The sequence below is a fragment of the Astatotilapia calliptera genome, chromosome 14 (genome assembly GCF_900246225.1).
Source record: "Astatotilapia calliptera chromosome 14, fAstCal1.2, whole genome shotgun sequence".
Taxonomy (NCBI): domain Eukaryota; kingdom Metazoa; phylum Chordata; class Actinopteri; order Cichliformes; family Cichlidae; genus Astatotilapia; species Astatotilapia calliptera.
Window position 1 is genome coordinate 13,565,309 of NC_039315.1, and position 17,531 is coordinate 13,582,839.

The 17,531-nt window shown below is 39.3% G+C and overlaps 2 protein-coding genes across 2 annotated transcripts; both read right to left on the minus strand.

Annotated features, from left to right (window-relative positions):
- Window positions 1–1,638: 1,638 nt before the first annotated feature.
- Window positions 1,639–7,170, minus strand: LOC113036603 (extracellular calcium-sensing receptor-like). Its single transcript, XM_026193015.1, has 9 exons — window positions 7,046–7,170; window positions 6,471–6,765; window positions 6,243–6,329; window positions 5,769–6,038; window positions 5,345–5,551; window positions 4,993–5,268; window positions 2,882–3,109; window positions 2,670–2,793; window positions 1,639–2,549 (listed from the first exon to the last, which is right to left on the minus strand). The coding sequence occupies exons 1-9, from the start codon at window positions 7,153–7,155 to the stop codon at window positions 1,639–1,641; spliced, it is 2,508 nt and encodes an 835-aa protein (XP_026048800.1). The 5' UTR covers window positions 7,156–7,170.
- Window positions 7,171–9,254: 2,084 nt separating this feature from the next.
- Window positions 9,255–14,284, minus strand: LOC113036710 (extracellular calcium-sensing receptor-like). The gene is made up of 10 exons (XM_026193155.1): window positions 14,175–14,284; window positions 13,589–13,883; window positions 13,343–13,429; window positions 12,845–13,114; window positions 12,446–12,652; window positions 12,075–12,341; window positions 11,496–11,723; window positions 11,283–11,406; window positions 10,302–11,195; window positions 9,255–9,370 (listed from the first exon to the last, which is right to left on the minus strand). Exons 1-10 carry the CDS (start codon window positions 14,282–14,284, stop codon window positions 9,348–9,350), a joined length of 2,505 nt encoding a protein of 834 aa, XP_026048940.1. The 3' UTR covers window positions 9,255–9,347.
- Between the last annotated feature and the right edge of the window lie 3,247 nt (window positions 14,285–17,531).

A 17,531-nucleotide genomic window follows, 5' to 3' on the forward strand; every position in this document is an offset into this window, starting at 1 on the left:
ATTTCAATTCAAGTTAGATTTTTTTTTTCTGTGCACAACGCAGATTTTATGTGCGCAGAGACCAAATGCTTGCAATGCACAATTGCGCACGTAAAGGGATTGAGCCGGGGGGGCAGACCAGAGCCCAGCATTGACACGCTCCATTATCTCCTCATTGAATTTCAGGTGTGGGGAGGAGGGAGAAAGGGAGGGGGAGGAGGGTGATGACCTGTCACAGGTTTGGGCGACTGGGGAAGGTCGTGGTTCCTGGTCTAAATCAGCGGTCGCCAACCGTGACAATATTTTCACGGACTGGCCTTTAAGGTGTCGCGGATGAATACAACAAAATAAAATGACAAGGCAAAAACTGTGGTATGTTGTAAATATAATAATAAATCCGAATATGCTGTGTAATTGTGTAACTTTATTGGCAGCGAAATGCGGCAACAACATTGAGAGTAACATCCTCCTCTCTGCCCCTTAATGCTCTCTGGTCACTATGGTCAATATTTCTTGTGGCAGGCTGCCAGTATTTAACCTTCTCCCTCCACAAATACTCATTGTCTTATAAAATCTAAAAGAAAATACAAATTAAAACATCCTAAAATGAAGCTCTCTGTCCCTTAAATCCTAAACAGCACTATCATAAAGCAGCTGTCTCTGCTCGCCTTTCTGTAAAAGTCCCTGCACACCACTTCTACACAACAATGTAACGTTGACAATATAAGAGAACAGTAAAGTATATGAAGTGATTTATGATTTAAATAATTTAACAAATGCTTCTTGACCATTTTGATTGTACATATTTTATTTGACGTTTCCAGTTGATTTTATAGTCTACAAAAAAATCTGGTATACTCTCTATCTCTGTTTATCATCACATTTACATCCATGCCTGTCCTAGAATTTCCAATTATCATAAATTTTGTTTTGCTTAAAATCAGTGATAATTTCTTTTATCTAACAATCATTCTAGTTGAGTCAAATTTTGTGAGGATCTCCAAAAAGTGCTGTTTATGCTCTCCATGACATAAAACGTGTCATCCAAAAATAAATTGAACTGTAATATATCTAATGCTCTACATCATTTTATACAACATCATGAGTTTTGGGCCCAATATTTACCCATGTGCACCTTCCCAACCAATGCCTTGAGGGAACCTTTTTGTGATTTGGCGCTATATAAATAAAATTGAATTGAATCAAATTGAATTGAAGTTGATAAAAGCTCTGGCTGTGTACTTTCTTTGATCGATACCAATGTTTTGTGTTTATGTGTGTAGCCAGTCTCTATTATGTGAACGACGATGTCCACTGTATGCAGGATGGTGAAGGTGGAACATCCCCCTCTGATGTATTTTTAATAAATTAAGTCAAAGCTTATGAGAATATAGAAATTTCTTGGAAGATGCAATAAACACAAGTCAGTATATGTTTATAGGAGCAATATTTAATTTCATTTTCTTCTATTTTTCAACTGCATCATGAAAAACAAAGTAGAATAAATCAAGATATCTGCACATTTGCAGTCATTTAACACCAGCACAGACATTTAAAAGGAATATTAACTTCATTTAAATATAGGATTTTTATTATTTTTTTCTGTCTGTACTACAAAGAGATAATGTGCTTTTCTTTCTTTTGAAATTAGCTGACTTTTTATGATCCAATGCCACGGGCCATAACAGCTTTCTTTGTGTTCATCTCTGGTCTCAACAGGATTATGTAACATTTGGGTCCAAACAGTGTGATCAAAAGACCAAAACTTGAGGCAAGAATGGCAAACACCTCCACTGCATCTGCAAGTTTTCCTGGTGAGCTGATATAAGCAGGAACAAAGGCCACCCACACAGCACAGAAGATCAGCATGCTGAATGTGATGAGCTTGGCCTCATTAAAACTATCAGGGAGATTCCTCACCAGGAATGCAATTAGAAAACTGAGGAAAGCCAGCATGCCAATATAACCCAATAACACTGCAAAACCAACAGTGGACCCAACTGCACACTCATACACTATCTTATCATTGTGGTATTGGGTGTTTTTATGTGGAGTTGGAGAGGAAGAGACAAGCCAGGTAGTGCAGATGGCTGCCTGAATAGATGTCAGAAATAGAACTGTTCCTCTCTGCTGCATAGCACCAAACCACTTCAAACTGGTTCCCCCTCCTGGCTTGGAGGCTTTGAACACAGCCAGAACAACCATGGTTTTTACTAAGATGCATGAGACACACAGCACAAAGCTGATCCCAAATGCTGCGTGTCTGAGTTGGCATGTCCACAGCCTAGGTCGCCCGATAAACAGCAATGAACACAGGAAACACAACTTAAGTGACACTAATAGCTGGAAACTAAGTTCTGAATTGTTGGCACGTACTATAGGTGTTCTGCGATAATAAATGAAGATCCCCAGAACAACAGCACATATAAATACTCCCAGCAGTGATGTTGTTGTCAAACAAATACCCAGAGGGTCAAGATAGGAGAGGAACTCTGTCTTCTTAGGAATACAGTGGTCACGCTGGGGGTTTGACCAAAAATCCTCTGGACAACTGGTGCACTCCAAGGAGTCTGATACAAAAGGGAACATTGGTGAAATGCATATTATTATTATTATTATTATTATTATTATTATTATTATTTTTCATAATAATGAAATTAAATATGTCATGCAAAAACAAAAATACGTACTGGTCTTATTAGTAATTTTCCCTTCAGAACAAGGGATGCAGTCAAAACAGCACTGGGGTTTCCCCTTCTCTCTCACCATGTGGGTACCAGGAGGACAGTTCTCACTACATACTGATTGAGGTGGCTATAGGATGAAATTAAATATTAGGCTTTACACTGATATATACTAGACATGTGGCAAAGTTAAATCTAAAAAAAACAAAACATCTAACCTTTTTGGATTCAAAGTTCCAGAAGATTTTGTCTTCAACAAGTATGAGTTCTTCACCTTTGAAAGTTGACCTTTTAACCTCACCCACATTCTGAACTTTAGTGCTTCCATCAGGGAGCCACAACCAGTTCATCACATCATAAATTGGCAATGCATCACCATTCTCATCAAATGACACTTGATCGCCAAATGGAGTGGTGAAGTTCACTCTTTCCAAGTAATAAACAAGCTTTTAAAAAAGGATGCATAACAAGTAAATTACTTTTCACAATGCAAACAGTGGCACCCTGTAAATTATGCATGGCAGACATATTGTCACTTATTTAAACACTTTTATTTCCAGTAGCTGTTTTTCAAACCTCAGCTCTAGCTTTCCATCTGCCAGCCACACATACACAACAACGATAACAACTTCAGTCAAGACCCAGTACAGACTTAAATGCAATGGAGGCGTGATGAGCTGCTGCAGCTCTGTTGTGTCAGCCTCCCTGCAGCGGCGCCACAAATCATGCCCCGCCACATACCCCCATGTCCACCGGGTTGGGTTGAGCAGGTAAGTGAGCAGGTGGTAAAAGTGGAATGGGTAAAGACATCTGCTGGGCACTAGCCGCTCCCACCAAAGGAGTGGGTACAGGTGCGGAGTTAGGGTGTGTCTTGCCGGGTCTCACCCTGAGGACCAGTATGGTGCCAGAACAGATTGGACACCAGCCACTCACATGCGGCGAGGGACGTCAGTAAGGGCAGCGGCAGCAGTGGTAAGGACCCGATCTGAGCTGCCAGACTCTCTATCAACTGCATCCGGCAGTGGGATCTGTCCTACAGCTGTTTCAACTGCCGGTGAAACATCGCTACCTGCTCCCTCTGTGTAGACGGGAGCTTGGCCACCACAACCTGGCTGGCCCGGTCGCGGTTCCACCATGCCCCAATACTGGGTTTTGATACCACTGTAAACGATGCATAGCTGACCCGACCACATTGTCACACTTTTATTTCTAGTTTCTGTTTTTATAATACTCAGCTGCAGCTTTTCCAGCTGCCGGCTGCCACAACGACAATAACTTCAGTCAGGACCCAGTACAGACTTAAATGCAGAGGAGGCGTGATGAGCTGATGCAGCTTCGGTATGTCAGCCTTCTGGCAGCAGCACCACATACCATGCCCCGTCCCCATCCCCACCTAACCCTATATTACATCGCTAGTAATGCTTTATAAATACAAGCTTCTGATCTAAATATATTAACTGCTAATTTTTTGTGGGTGTCAGCATACCAAACTAACTCAATTGACTCAGACCCGAAGTTCTTCAAATGAAAAGTCCATCCATCCATCCATCCATCTTCATCCGCTTTATCCGAGGCCGGGTCGCGGGGGCAGCAGCCTAAGCAAAGAGGCCCAGACCTCCCTCTCCCCAGCCACCTCCTCCAGCTTATCCGGGGGAACACCAAGGTGTTCCCAGGCCAGCCGAGAGATATAATCTCTCCAGCGTGTCCTGGGTCTGCCCCGGGGCCTCCTCCCGGTGGGACATGCCTGGAACACCTCACCCAGGAGGCGCCCAGGGGGCATCCTTGTCAGATGCCCGAACCACCTCAGCTGGCTCCTTTCGATGTGGAGCAGCAGCGGCTCTACTCCGAGCCCCTCCCGGATGGCCGAACTTCTCACCCTATCTCTAAGGGAGAGGCCAGCCACCCTTCGGAGGAAGCTCATTTCTGCCGCTTGTATCCGCGATCTCATTCTTTCGGTCACTACCCACAGCTCGTGGCCATAGGTAGTGACTGAAAGAACAAATGAAAAATTTATTTACAATCACCATGTAAGATATATATCCAAAGTGTGGGGGTTGGGATATCCAGGGATCCATGGATAGGAGGGGGAAAAGGTCCATACAGAGCGTCTTAATCACACACGCCATGCACTTTTCCAGTGTCACTAGATTAAATGTCACTCCACAACTCCACAACTCCAAAACTGGGAGTGTGTAAAATCCATTTAGCTCACACCAGCTTTTTAATAGTCAATATTATCACATTGTATTTAGTTCTATGTGGTAAATTCTATCCTGAAAGTAATTATAAAGCAAAGAATTTATAAACAGAATGTAAAATGATATCACACCTGCCAAGGCTCCAGTGACTGCAAAGTGGCACAGCTGTTCCCACTGAAAGGCCCTCTTCCTGGCTTGCACCGCAGCATGTCATCAAGGGAATATGCCAGTGCATAAACAGCTTTGTACACATTATACTCAGGCCGCAGGTCGGAAACGTCCAAGAATTCATTGTCCACATTTTCTAGATCTTCCTGTCCGGTACATATTGCACCTTCACCTTCCAGCAAGCTTGCTGGAGCTGGTGCAAATCTACACTGAAATGTGAATTCCCAAAACTGGTTCACCTGAAATAATTTTTTATTGTTTTTTACAAGCGATGGAAATTGTTGCAACTAGTACATTAAAAGCTTAAACTCTCACCATACTATTTCCATAGCTGTTATTGTGATGTAAGTCAGGACGTATTTGTAACAGGAATTCCCTGAGTCCTGGTATCTCGCCTCGACGAATAGCGATACCCAGTGTACCACGCAGGTATGGCATAAGCTGAGGTGTTTGGAGCACAACAGCTGCTGTCCAGGCTTCACTGGCCATCCATTGTAGGCCAGTTACATTTTGCCTCACTACCTGTGAATTAGATTACACCATATTCTATGAAAAGATATTGTAACTATAACTTGATTAGTGACATTATCATGCTATTTAAGCTATTATTCACCTTTAAATGAATTCTGCATGAACAATTTTCTGTAATCATTCAAATAATGATGTATCAAATGTTTTACACAATACAATGATGCAGACCTTTGCAATTAATAATAATTGGATTGTTTTAAAGCCAAACCTCTTCCATAAGGTTTATCATGCGACTGTAATGTTCAAAGACAATAACAACTCGAGCTGTGGATTTTTTCATCACATCAACAATCCTCCTGAGTTCATCTGTGTCTTTGTCCCAGGGCAAAACCTCAGTGTAGGCCAGGCAACTTTCACTTAATAGACTCAGCTCAGATTGAAATGATCTTGCTGCGTGAAGTCCATAATCATCGTCACTGACAAGCAGACCAACCCAAGTCCAACTGAAATGCTTCAGAATCTGAATCATAGCACGTACCTAAGTGTAAGTGCATAGACATGAACAATTTTCCACATAATTATAACACCTTTATGGTGGCAAATTAGCTTTGTTCATAACAAAGTAAAACTGGAACTGAAAAAACATTTTAGTATCATTGTATGCATATTGTTGCAAAGTAGGCAATTTCTTTAACCAAAACATCTTTGTCGACAACAAAAACAATTGTTGACAGATTTTCACCTGGAAAGCATCACTTGGGATCGTCCTAAAGAATGATGGGTATTTTTGACGGTTACTCAGGCAGGAACATGTGGAAAAATAACTCACCTAAAAGATACAGACTACAGATTGTACCGATATTGATGTAGAGATGTCTTAACTTTGTCATGTTACTTCAAGTGTCTTTAAATTTGCAATTAAATTAAAATAATCCAAGAAAACTGTTACATGGTTGAGCAGAAAACTTACCATAGGTACTCTGTACAAACCTAATACATTGGAAATGGCGATAGAATTTGTAGAAGATGAATCACCCACAATCCCTATGACAGGAGGATTTCCAACACATGTACTATTTAATATAATTTTCTCTTCTTGACCACTGACCAGTGACAATGCTGCACGAAATCCAATTCCAAGTTCAAGACAGCTATCATACAGAGTGTACCCCAGAGTCACATTTGGTAGCAGGTTTGAGTTTCTATTGATCTCATCAATAGCAAAGGCCATGGTTTGTGCGAGCTTAAATCCTAGGGCATAAACACTAAGAGAAGAAAAATTTAACTGAAAAATATATTTTCATCAAGATACTTTACTGCAACATGTGGCAAAATTACTTATTATTAAAAAACATTATAAAACAATTAAGGAAACTGAATAACAACGATTAACAAGCTATTTTCATGACAAACAATATAGATGCACCAAGATACATGCATTTATCCTGAATGATAATAAATCAGAAAGTACAGTTACTACTATTACAATCTCATATTTCCTTTGCACTAATTTCCATTTCCCTTTTTCCCACCAGCCTTACTTACCCATTGCAAGTAGGTTGTTGTGGTTTTGAAGTAAAAGACTGAATAGCAACACTTGAAAAGAAGTGGATTTGAAACAGTCCTCCTAGAACCACATCACCAGCCTTGTACATCCCATTTAGATCAAACTGTCCCTGTAACTGACATGAGAGAGAAAACTGAGAAGAGGATATAACCAAAGAAAAGTAAGAAGATAGCAAAACAAGCAAGAGCAAACTGGTTTGTAAAGAAGAGGCCATAACAGCTTTCTGATTTTCTGAGCTCAGTCATTAGGTTTTATTTCAATGCCTTTCCTTTGTCTTTTATTGATATTTTGTGTTGTTTAATCTTGCACACCACCCATTAAGGAAGAAGGATAAGTGTGGGCGGGGCCTAAAAGACTTGAAATTGTTTTTGTATTTTTGTATCCATATGCAGTTAAGTACTACTAGGAGTCAATTAGCTATCACCCCCCCCCCCCCCCCAAAAAAAAAAAACCACACACACACACACACACACACACACACACACACACTTAAGGATTGACATCATAAAATTTTTCTTTGTGTTTTATTATTTACTTATTTTTATTCATTATTTCATTTATCGAGTGACATAAAGTAAGAATGAAGACCAAAACATTTACAGTCTTACAGCCTCTTTCTGAACATGCCTTTAACACCTCACCAAGGAGGCATCCTATTCAGATTCCTAAACCAATCAAACTGGCTCATTTCGATGTGGGTGAGAAGTAGCTCTAGGCTGAGTCCCTCTTGAATGACTATAATCCTCACCCAATCTCTAAAGGACAGCACAGCCCCCCTTTGGAGAAGACTTATTTTCACCATTTGTATCTGCAGTCTCATTCTTTTGGTCAGGTAAGGGTCACAGCATAGATTGACTTGCAAAATCAACAGGTTTGCTGTCTTTCTCCACTCTCTTCATCACCAATGGAGTGTCACCATAGCTGCAGACATGACCCCAATCTGTCTATCACTAGTGAGAGACAGGGTGAGTCCACAATCTTGAACAAGACCCCAAGATATTAAACTCCTCCACTTTTGGCAGCAACTTGTCCCTTACTTAGATTGGGCACTTCAGGGTTTGTCAGCTGAAAACCATTGCCTCTAACTTGGAGTAGTTGATTCTCATTCTTTCCACTTCAAATTTTGCTGCAATGCTGACAACCATCCCAGTATGAGCTGAGACCACAACCTAATGAGGCCAACAGAACCACACCATCTGCAGAAAGTAGAAACAAAAGCCTGAAATAACCAAAGCAAGAACCTTCTTCCTGGTCCATACAAATCTGTGTCCCTGGCAAAGTCCAAACCCTATTAAGAATGAGTCTGACTTGCTGACAATATCAAACAAGCTCTCAAAGCCCTTCACCTTTTTTTTCCACTCTCCACTATCGATGGATAGTGGACAGTTAGTTGGTACCTACCAACTAACTTGGAGCTACAGCTTAGTGAAGCAACTGCAATAATGGAAGCATGGAAGATTGTTGATCAAGATCAAGATTGTTGAAATTTTGCTGGAGGTAGGGATTAAAGATCTTGTAAAGTGCCATTACTGCCAGATGCTCCCAGCAGACCCTAACTATATGCTTGGGACAGGCTTGGGAGAAAACACAGCGACAAGACTGGACACAGAAGGGAGTTGGAAGTGTACAAATTTGTCTTTTATATGCACGGAATAGTTTTCTATAGGAGATTGCTGCAAAAAGTGCAGCCTTACCTAATGTCCACCCTACTGTTACTCATTTTATATTAAGATTTAAAAATCTAGTTGGTAAAGTAAGCCAAAGTATTCAGAATGCGTTACTCTCATTGAATAACGTAACGGAATACGTTACAAAATACATTTTGGGGCATGTATTCTGTAATCTGTAGTAGAATACATTTTAAAAGTAACCTTCCCAACACTGTCTTTGACAAATGACCCAGCACACACAGCATTACAAGTTAAATGATGCAAATGTTTATTCACAGTTGATTTTTAATTCAATTTTCAATTCAATTCTGTTCAACTCAGTTAAAATCTGTTTTATTTATACAGCACCAACAAACAGTCAACTCAAGGCACTTTATATTGCAAGGTTGTCATGGTTCTGGGACATTGTAACCCAGCTTTTTGAACTTCTGATGTTTGGTTGTCTTTTTGTATTCTGGTTTATTATTTAAGATTCATTTAGTAGTTTATTCTATTTTATTGTACATTTAGACTCTCCTTCTGCTGTTCCCATGTTTCCCTCCCTATGTGTCATGCCATGTTTCCCCTGAGTGTCATGTCTTCTGTGTCGCGTCGTTGTTGTGTTGTGCTTTCATGTGTACTCTCTTGTGTCCCCTTGGCTCCTGTGTCATGCAGTATATGAAGTGCTTTATGATTTAAATGATTTAACAAATACTTCTAGATACATCTGATTGCACATATTTTATTTTAAGTTTCCAGTTGATTTTGTAGTCTACAAAATAATAAAAAAATGTAATCTGGTATAGTCTCCATTTTGACGTTATTTATCATCACATTTACAAAAGATCATGAGATTTGGGCCCAATATTCACGCAGATGGAACTCTGTGGGAAAACCATTGCTCAAAAATTTTGATAATTGAACATTGGTTTGATTCAGAAGTTGTCACTTGTTTATTAAATAACTCTTTACCCAGTCAAATGCCACCTCTCTAAGCGCATACCTTTCCAGTTTATCAAAAAATATCTGTTCAAATGTGTCAAAAAAAAATTGTGTTTATGTGTGTGCCCACTCTCTCTTTATTTACATAAAATGCAATTAGGTGAAACACGATATCCACTTTATTCAAGCTGGTGAAGGGGGAAGATCCACCTCCTATGTATTTTTAATGGATTGATTCAAAGTTCATGAGGATGCAGAAATTGTTTGGATGATGTAATTGAACACTACTCAATGTAGATTCATGGGAACAATTCTTTTTTAAATTAAATAAACAAAAAAAAATCAACAATCTGTATGTTTCAATTGGGGTTAAATTTCACGAGTAAGCATCAACGAGTAGGTAATTACATATTAGGAGTAAGATTAGTGTGTACTTTAGCTGCATCTAAAAAAAAAAAATGAAAGTAGAATGAATCACAGTATTTGTGCATTTGCAATCATGTGACACCAGCGCCAAGATTTAAAAGAAATATAAAATTGATTTAAATACACATTTTTTTTCTGTCTGGAGAAAAACTGGAGAGAGAATTTTTTCTCTTTTCTTTCTTTTGAAATTAGTGAACTTTTTATGACTCAATGCCACGACCCATAACAGCTTTCTTTGTGTTCATCTCTGGTCTCAACAGGATTATGTAACATTTGGGTCCAAACAGTGTGATCAAGAGTCCAAAACTTGAAGCCAAGATGGCAAATACCTCCACTGCATCTGCAAGTTTTCCTGGTGAGCTGATATAAGCAGGAACAAAGGCCACCCACACAGCACAGAAGATCAGCATGCTGAATGTGATGAGCTTGGCCTCATTAAAACTGTCGGGGAGATTCCTTACCAGGAATGCAATTAGAAAACTGAGGAAGGCCAGCATGCCAATATAACCCAATAACACTGCAAAACCAACAGTGGACCCAACTGCACACTCATACACTATCTTATCATTGTGGTATTGGGTATTTTTATGTGGAGCTGGAGAGGAAGAGACAAGCCAGGTAGTGCAAATGGCTGCCTGAATAGATGTAAGAAACAGAACTGTTCCTCTCTGCTGCATAGCACCAAACCACTTCAGACTGGTTCCCCCTCCTGGCTTGGAGGCTTTGAACACAGCCAGAACAACCATGGTTTTCACCAGGATGCATGAGACACACAGCACAAAGCTGATCCCAAATGCTGCATGTCTAAGTTGGCATGTCCAAAGCCTGGGTCGTCCAATGAACAGCAGTGAACACAGGAAACACATTTTAAGTGACAGCAATAGCTGGAAACTAAGTTCTGAATTGTTGGCACGCACTATGGGTGTTCTGCGATGGTAGATGAAGATCCCTAGAACAACAGCACATACAAATGTGCCCAGTAATGAGGTTGCCATCAAGCAAATACCCAGAGGCTCATGGTAGGAGAGAAATTCTGTCTGCTTTGGAATACAGTGGTCACGGTTGGGGTTTGACCAAAAATCCTCTGGACAACTGGTACACTCCAAGGAGTCTGATACAAAAGGGAACATTGATGAAATGCATATTATTTTTCATAATAATGAAATTAAATATATCATGCAGAAAGAATAAAACGTACCGCTCGTGTTAGTGATTTTTCCCTCAGAACAAGGGATGCAGTCAAAGCAGCATTCGGGTTCCCCCTTCCTTCTCACCATGTGGGCACCAGGAGGACAGTTCTCACTACATACTGATCGAGGTGGCTACATGAAAAAAATTACATCTTACATCTTACAATGTTATTTTACTTTTGTCACATGTACAGTATAAGTCTACAAAAACTATATATAACCTTTTTGGATTCAAAATTCCAGAATATTTTGTCTTCATCAAGTATGAGTTCTTCACCTTTGAAAGTTGACCTCTTAACCTCACCCACATTCTGAACTTCAGTGCTTCCATCAGGGAGCCACAACCAGTTCATCACATCGTAAATTGGTAATGCATCGCCATTCTCATCAAATGACACTTGATCACCAAATGAAGTGGTGAAGTTCACCCTTTCCAAGTGATAAACAAGCTGTTACAAAGGAATGTATATTAAATTCATTAATTTTGTGTGGAACTGCTACTTAATAATCAAATAAGATCTATTATACTTGTATATATGAACTCATTACATTCTGACTCGAAATCAAACAAGTCACTTCACTAAAAATTTTGTATATTTATATATGTTAATTATTATTATTAATTAATTAAAGACATTAAACATTACTTTCAGTCCTGAGTACAGAAAATTCATTTAGCTATTTTCAGCAGAGTTTTTCTCATGGCATTGTACTGAATCCTGCAGTGTAAAATTCTGTTCTGAAAGTAATTATAGAGTAAAAGAATTAGGTCATCGGTGGAGTGTAAACTGATATCACACCTGCCAAGGCTCCAGTGACTGCAGAGTGGCACAGCTGTCCCCACTGAAAGACCCTCTTCCTGGCTTGCACTGTAGCATATCATCAAGGGAATACGCCAGAGCATAAACAGCTTTGTACACATTGTACTCAGGCCGGAGGTTCGAAATTTCCAAGAATTCAGTGTCTGCATTTTCTAGATCTTCTTTTCCAGTGCATATTGCTCCACCACCTTCCAGCCAACCTGTTGGAGGTGGTGCAAATCTGCACTGAAATGTAAATTCCCAAAACTGAGTAACCTGAAATATATTTAAAACAGTTTGTCACAAATAATTAAAATATATTATGAAAATATATAATTCTTGCAAGTACACACAGTAAAGGGTTCCCTCACCATACTTCTTCCGTAGCTAGTGCTGTGGGGTAGATTGGGACGTACTTGTAACAGGAATTCCCTGAGCCCTTGTATTTCTCCTCGACGAATTGCAATACCCAGTGTACCACCCAGGTATGGCATAAGTTGAGGTATTTGTAGAACAGCAGCTGCTGTCCAGGCTTCACTGGCAATCCACTGCAACCCTATTAAATTGTGTGCCACTACCTGTGATTTGTATTACAACAAATTTATAAAGTGAAATTGTAAGTTGTAGATTTATTAATGTCATTACAATGACAGTAAAGTAATTGCTTATCTCCTAGACTAGCTTTAGAGGATTATTTATCTGTACTTGTTCAAAGATATTATACATGATTTTTGTAACTTGTAAAAACAAAATTGTTTTAAAATCAGAACCTCTTCCATAAGATTGATCATATGACTCTCATGCGCAAAGACAATGACCACACGAGCTGTGGATTTTTTAATCACATCCACTATCCTCCTTATTTCATCTGTGTCTTTGTCCCAGGGCAAAACTTCAACATAGGCCAGGCAACCTTCACCTGACAGACTCAGCTCAGATTGAAAGGCTCTGGCTGCGTGAAGTCCATAATCATCATCACTGATCAGCAGACCTGCCCAAGTCCAGCCAAAGTGTTTTAGGATCTGAATAATAGCACGTACCTAAGTGAAAATATATTAAATTCATTTACTTATATCAGTATTTGGTCATCACCACTGACAGCAATTTAGCTATGTTCTCTATACAAGAACAAAACAGAATATAGCTGTATATACACAAAATATGATTTTAATATGTTTATGTTGTTATGTATTATGTTGTTAAATGGGAATTTTCTTCTTGAAAATCACTTTAGTCTTTCTATTTTAATTTTTCTGATATATTTTCACCTGGAAAGCATCACTTGGGATCGTCCTAAAGAAGGATGGATACTTTTGACGGTCACTCAGGCAGGAACATGTGGCAAAATAACTCACCTGTGAAAGATACAGACTGAATATTTTAGAACTACTAAAAGCCTTTGTTTTCTTTAGCTTTGTCAGTTGTTATTGCAGTGTGTTTTTAAAAGTGACATTAAATTTGCAATAAAATCTAAATAATAGAAGAACTATTACATAGATGAGTAGAAAACTTACCATTGGCACTCTGTACAAACCTAAGACAGTGGAGATAGCAATAGAACGTGTAGAGGAAGAATCACCAACAATCCCTATGACTGGAGGATTTCCAGCACATTTATTATTTAATATAATTTTCTCCTCTTGACCACTGACTAATGACAGTGCTGCACGGAATCCTATTCCAAGTTCAAGGCAGTTGTCATAAAGAGTGTATCCCAGAGTCACATTAGGTAGCAGGTTGGAGTTTCTGTTGATCTCATCAATAGCAAAGGCCATGGTTTGTGCCTGCCTAAATCCTAAGACATCAAAACTAAGAAACAAGAAAGATTACTATTAAAAATATAGCAAACTTGGAAAACATATTACAAAAATATAGATTCTGTAAATACTGACTAAATAACTTAATAGAAGTAATTATAGTAATATTTAATGAAAAAAATAAATAAAGAATATGATATGTGCATCTTTTAACATTAGTATTTTTTTAGTGTAATTTAGAGATATAAATTACATTATTCATATTTCCCTTCCATTGATTTCACTGTTTGTTTGTTTTTTGTTCTTCTTTTTTTTGTTCCCCAGATATACATCCCAGACTTACCCATGGCAAACAGACTGCTGTGACTGTGAGGTAAAAGACAGGTCCTGAATGCTTGAAAAAAAGTGGACTTGAAATAGTCCTCCTAAAATCACATCTCCAGTCTTGTGCATCCCATTCAAATGAAACTTTCCAAGTAACTGACAGGAGGAGGGAAACAGAGAAGAATATGAAGCAGAAGAAAAGGAATACACCAAAATAAGTAAGAAAAAAATAGTTAGCAAATATGACCACATGACAGCTTCCTGATTCCTGAGCCTAGTGATTAGGTTTTATTGCTTTGCTATTCCTTTTTATTTGCATGCAGTGTCGGTAATTCTTTCACACCACCCATTAGGGAAATTGAAAGAGTAGGGGCAGGGCCTAAAATACTTTTCAGTTGAGGTTGCTTTTGTATGGCAGACTTAGGCAATACTGTGAAAAAATTAGGTCTCAAAAGAACTGAGTTTACTTTTGTATGTTGTTACTATCAAGTTTTACATTTATCATCTGCTATAAAGGCACAATGAATATTCTTGTAGTTCCACCACCATGCAATATGTACATTGAGAAAGCATATATAATTCATGTACAACAATTTTCATTGTGAAAGTCTCATTGAGGTCTTATTAATTCAATTATATTCAATTATATTCAATTCAGTTCAATTTAATTCAGTTTTATTTATGTACCACCAAATCATAACAGTGATCTCAAGGTGCTTTATATTGTAAGGTAAAGACCTTATAATAATACAAAGGAAACAGTAAAAACTCCAACAATCATATGACCCCATATAACCAAGTGCTTTGGTGACATTGGGAAGGAAAAACTACCTTTTAACATGAAAAAGCCTCCAGCAGAACCAGGCTCGGGAAAGGGCAGCCATCTGTTATGACTGATTGTGGCTGGGAGACGAAGATTGGACAAAGACACACTGTGGAAGAGAGCTAGGGAGTTAATAGCAACTAATAATTAAAAGCGGAGAGCTGTATAAACACATAGCAAATAAAAAAGATGACTGAAGAAGAAGTACTCAGTGCATCCTGGGAATCCCCCAGCAGCCTACACTTATTGCAGCATAACCAACGGAGCATTCAGGGTCTTCTGGTCCAGCTCTAACTATATGCTTTATCAAAAGCATAGGCTCATTTCATAGGCTCGGGGTACAGCTGAACCTGTCTAGCCTTCAGATTTGAGACGTAACAAAGTACAAATACTTTGTTACTGTACTTAGTTTTCAGGTATCTGTATGTGGCGGAGGTGTGGTCTCTGGCTCAGCTGAAAGGACGGGTCAGTGCAGTGAGCTCAAGGGGCGGTGCCAGTGAGGCTGGAGGGACAGGTGGAGATGATTGAATGAGGTTTTTCCTTCTTATAGTGAGGTGTGTGCAGCCAGCTGAAAAGTTGGTTGTTGTGGATGCTGAACCTTGAAAGTTATGTGTGCAAAATCAATAAAAACTTGAAGAATGGTGTGTTGGGTCCTGGTACTTTACACTGTACTTTACTTGAGTAGTTTTTCTGACTACTTTTACTCCTTACATTTTTAAACAAATGTCTGTACTTTCTAATCCTTACATTTTTAAAAAAGGCTCATTACTTTTAATTTGACGCATTTCAGTCGAGTTATTTTGTCAATGTGAGTCTTGATACATCAAACTGTTCTGAGCCTAAACAGTAAAACATGAATGGCACTCCCATTTGTTTATCACCATAGGATGTTGCATAAAAAGAGATAATGTGCACCAAAGTCAGTTGTGAAAAGTGGGACTGTGTTCTTCTGTTTGTTTGTTTGTTTTTGCCACAATACTGGAATGACTGCAGGTGTCCATAAGTTGCAAGTTCAGCATCTAGCTAGCCCTACTGAAGAGGAGTGAGCATAAAGAGGGTTACTTTTTTAAGTGGGAGGTTATTTCAAATGCAGCATTTCTATCAGCACAACAAACATCAGCAAACACACAAACTGTGTGCAGTCTGTCTCACAGTGTGTTGCTAAAATTCCAGCTGCTGTATTTCACAGGGAAAGAAAGAGAGCTAACTTCACTCAGAGAGAGAGAAAGGATAAGAAAGAAAAAGAGAAGTTAGATTTAAAAATAAGAACTGCTCAGTGGTATTTGATAAACTGGAAATTTGAAGCATCCATGCAAGTTCTCATGTTTTTAAATCAGTTATTTGGTCTGTGTCACGGCCAGGTGGCCAGATTGCAGTGTGGACCCAAGTGCAAGACACAATAATGGAGGCAAAATAGGATTTTACACATTTTTTTCTTTACAATGACATGAATCAGTGAGCATAGGAACTGCCATGGGGAGTGTCTGTGCGTAATGGCAAGCCTCAGAGGACAAAGGCACTGAAACAGAGGAGAGGGATATTACTGACCTGAGCAATTTGGAACAAGGGAGAGCACTACTGGTGTGGACTGTGGCTTACTTGGGTTTGCACACGATTGAGTTAAGAGAAAGGGATTCTTTCCAAATGAATGTCCGGGGAAAGGCAATATCCAACCTAAGTTCCATTTTGTTAGCGGAGCCATTGGATAGGAGGACAGGCAGGCAAAGTTGGTGAGTAGTTGCAAATCCTGAGAAGTGTGGTGCAAGACTGGAAGAAAACCTTAGTTAGAGATCACCGTCCAGAGGTGAACAAGGAAGGTAAGTGTGGTATGGAAATATGGCATGACTGCATGAAACGAGAGGAGAACAAGGTAAATATAACCCAAAAACAAGGAATTACTGTGAGGCCTGCTACCACCATAAGGTACCTGACAAAATGGCAAAGAACTGGTGGGGATGCTGATCTTAAATACACCTGCTGATTATCGGTGACGAGGAACAGATGGTCGAGGCAAGTGTGGTCTCCAAAGCTCCACCCCAGAGGGGCGAACACCGTAGGTCCAGGCCAGAGTGGAAATTCTTAAACACGCACTCAGATCTGTATATGTGACATTATGTTTTTTCATATTGTGCAAACTTCTTGTAACTCAAACTGAGGTAGACTTACTGCTATTTAAAGGCTGGATGAAAATACTAAATAAAAGGATAAACTGGTTAGTTTGTTGTACCTTGATGGGTTTAAAGTAAAGAACAGTGTGTGACTGGCACACAGTGGCTGTGGTTTCATGGTGGGAGTTAGGTTACATCAAGTGTAGCAAAGATTCTAATGATTTTTAGCTGAAGATGCTTAGATTCCACCTTCATACCAGCTTTGTACCATCTAGACAAAAGACAGCATAAACCAGAGGTGTCCAACACCGGCCTCAAGGGCTGGTGTCCTGCAGGTTTTAGATGTGTCCGTGATCCAACACAGCTGATTTAAATGGCTAAATGACCTCCTCAACATGTCTTGAAAAGTCTAAAGTTTGTATCCCCATCACTGATATAATTTATC

What these genes read in the sequence shown, in the direction of transcription:
- LOC113036603 (XM_026193015.1), bottom strand. Translation starts at nt 7,155, where the DNA reads ATGTACAAGGCTGGTGATGTGGTTCTAGGAGGACTGTTTCAAATCCAC. An exon ending in CAACAACCTACTTGCAATGG is followed by an intron (nt 6,766 to 7,045) that starts GTAAGTAAGGCT and finishes TTCTTCTCTTAG; the next exon opens with TGTTTATGCCCTAGGATTTA. An exon ending in ACAGCTATGGAAATAGTATG is followed by an intron (nt 5,269 to 5,344) that starts GTGAGAGTTTAA and finishes AAATTATTTCAG; the next exon opens with GTGAACCAGTTTTGGGAATT.
- LOC113036710 (XM_026193155.1), bottom strand. Translation starts at nt 14,284, where the DNA reads ATGCACAAGACTGGAGATGTGATTTTAGGAGGACTATTTCAAGTCCAC. An exon ending in TCCCAAGTGATGCTTTCCAG is followed by an intron (nt 13,115 to 13,342) that starts GTGAAAATATAT and finishes ATTTTCACTTAG; the next exon opens with GTACGTGCTATTATTCAGAT. An exon ending in CTAGCTACGGAAGAAGTATG is followed by an intron (nt 12,342 to 12,445) that starts GTGAGGGAACCC and finishes CAGGTTACTCAG; the next exon opens with TTTTGGGAATTTACATTTCA.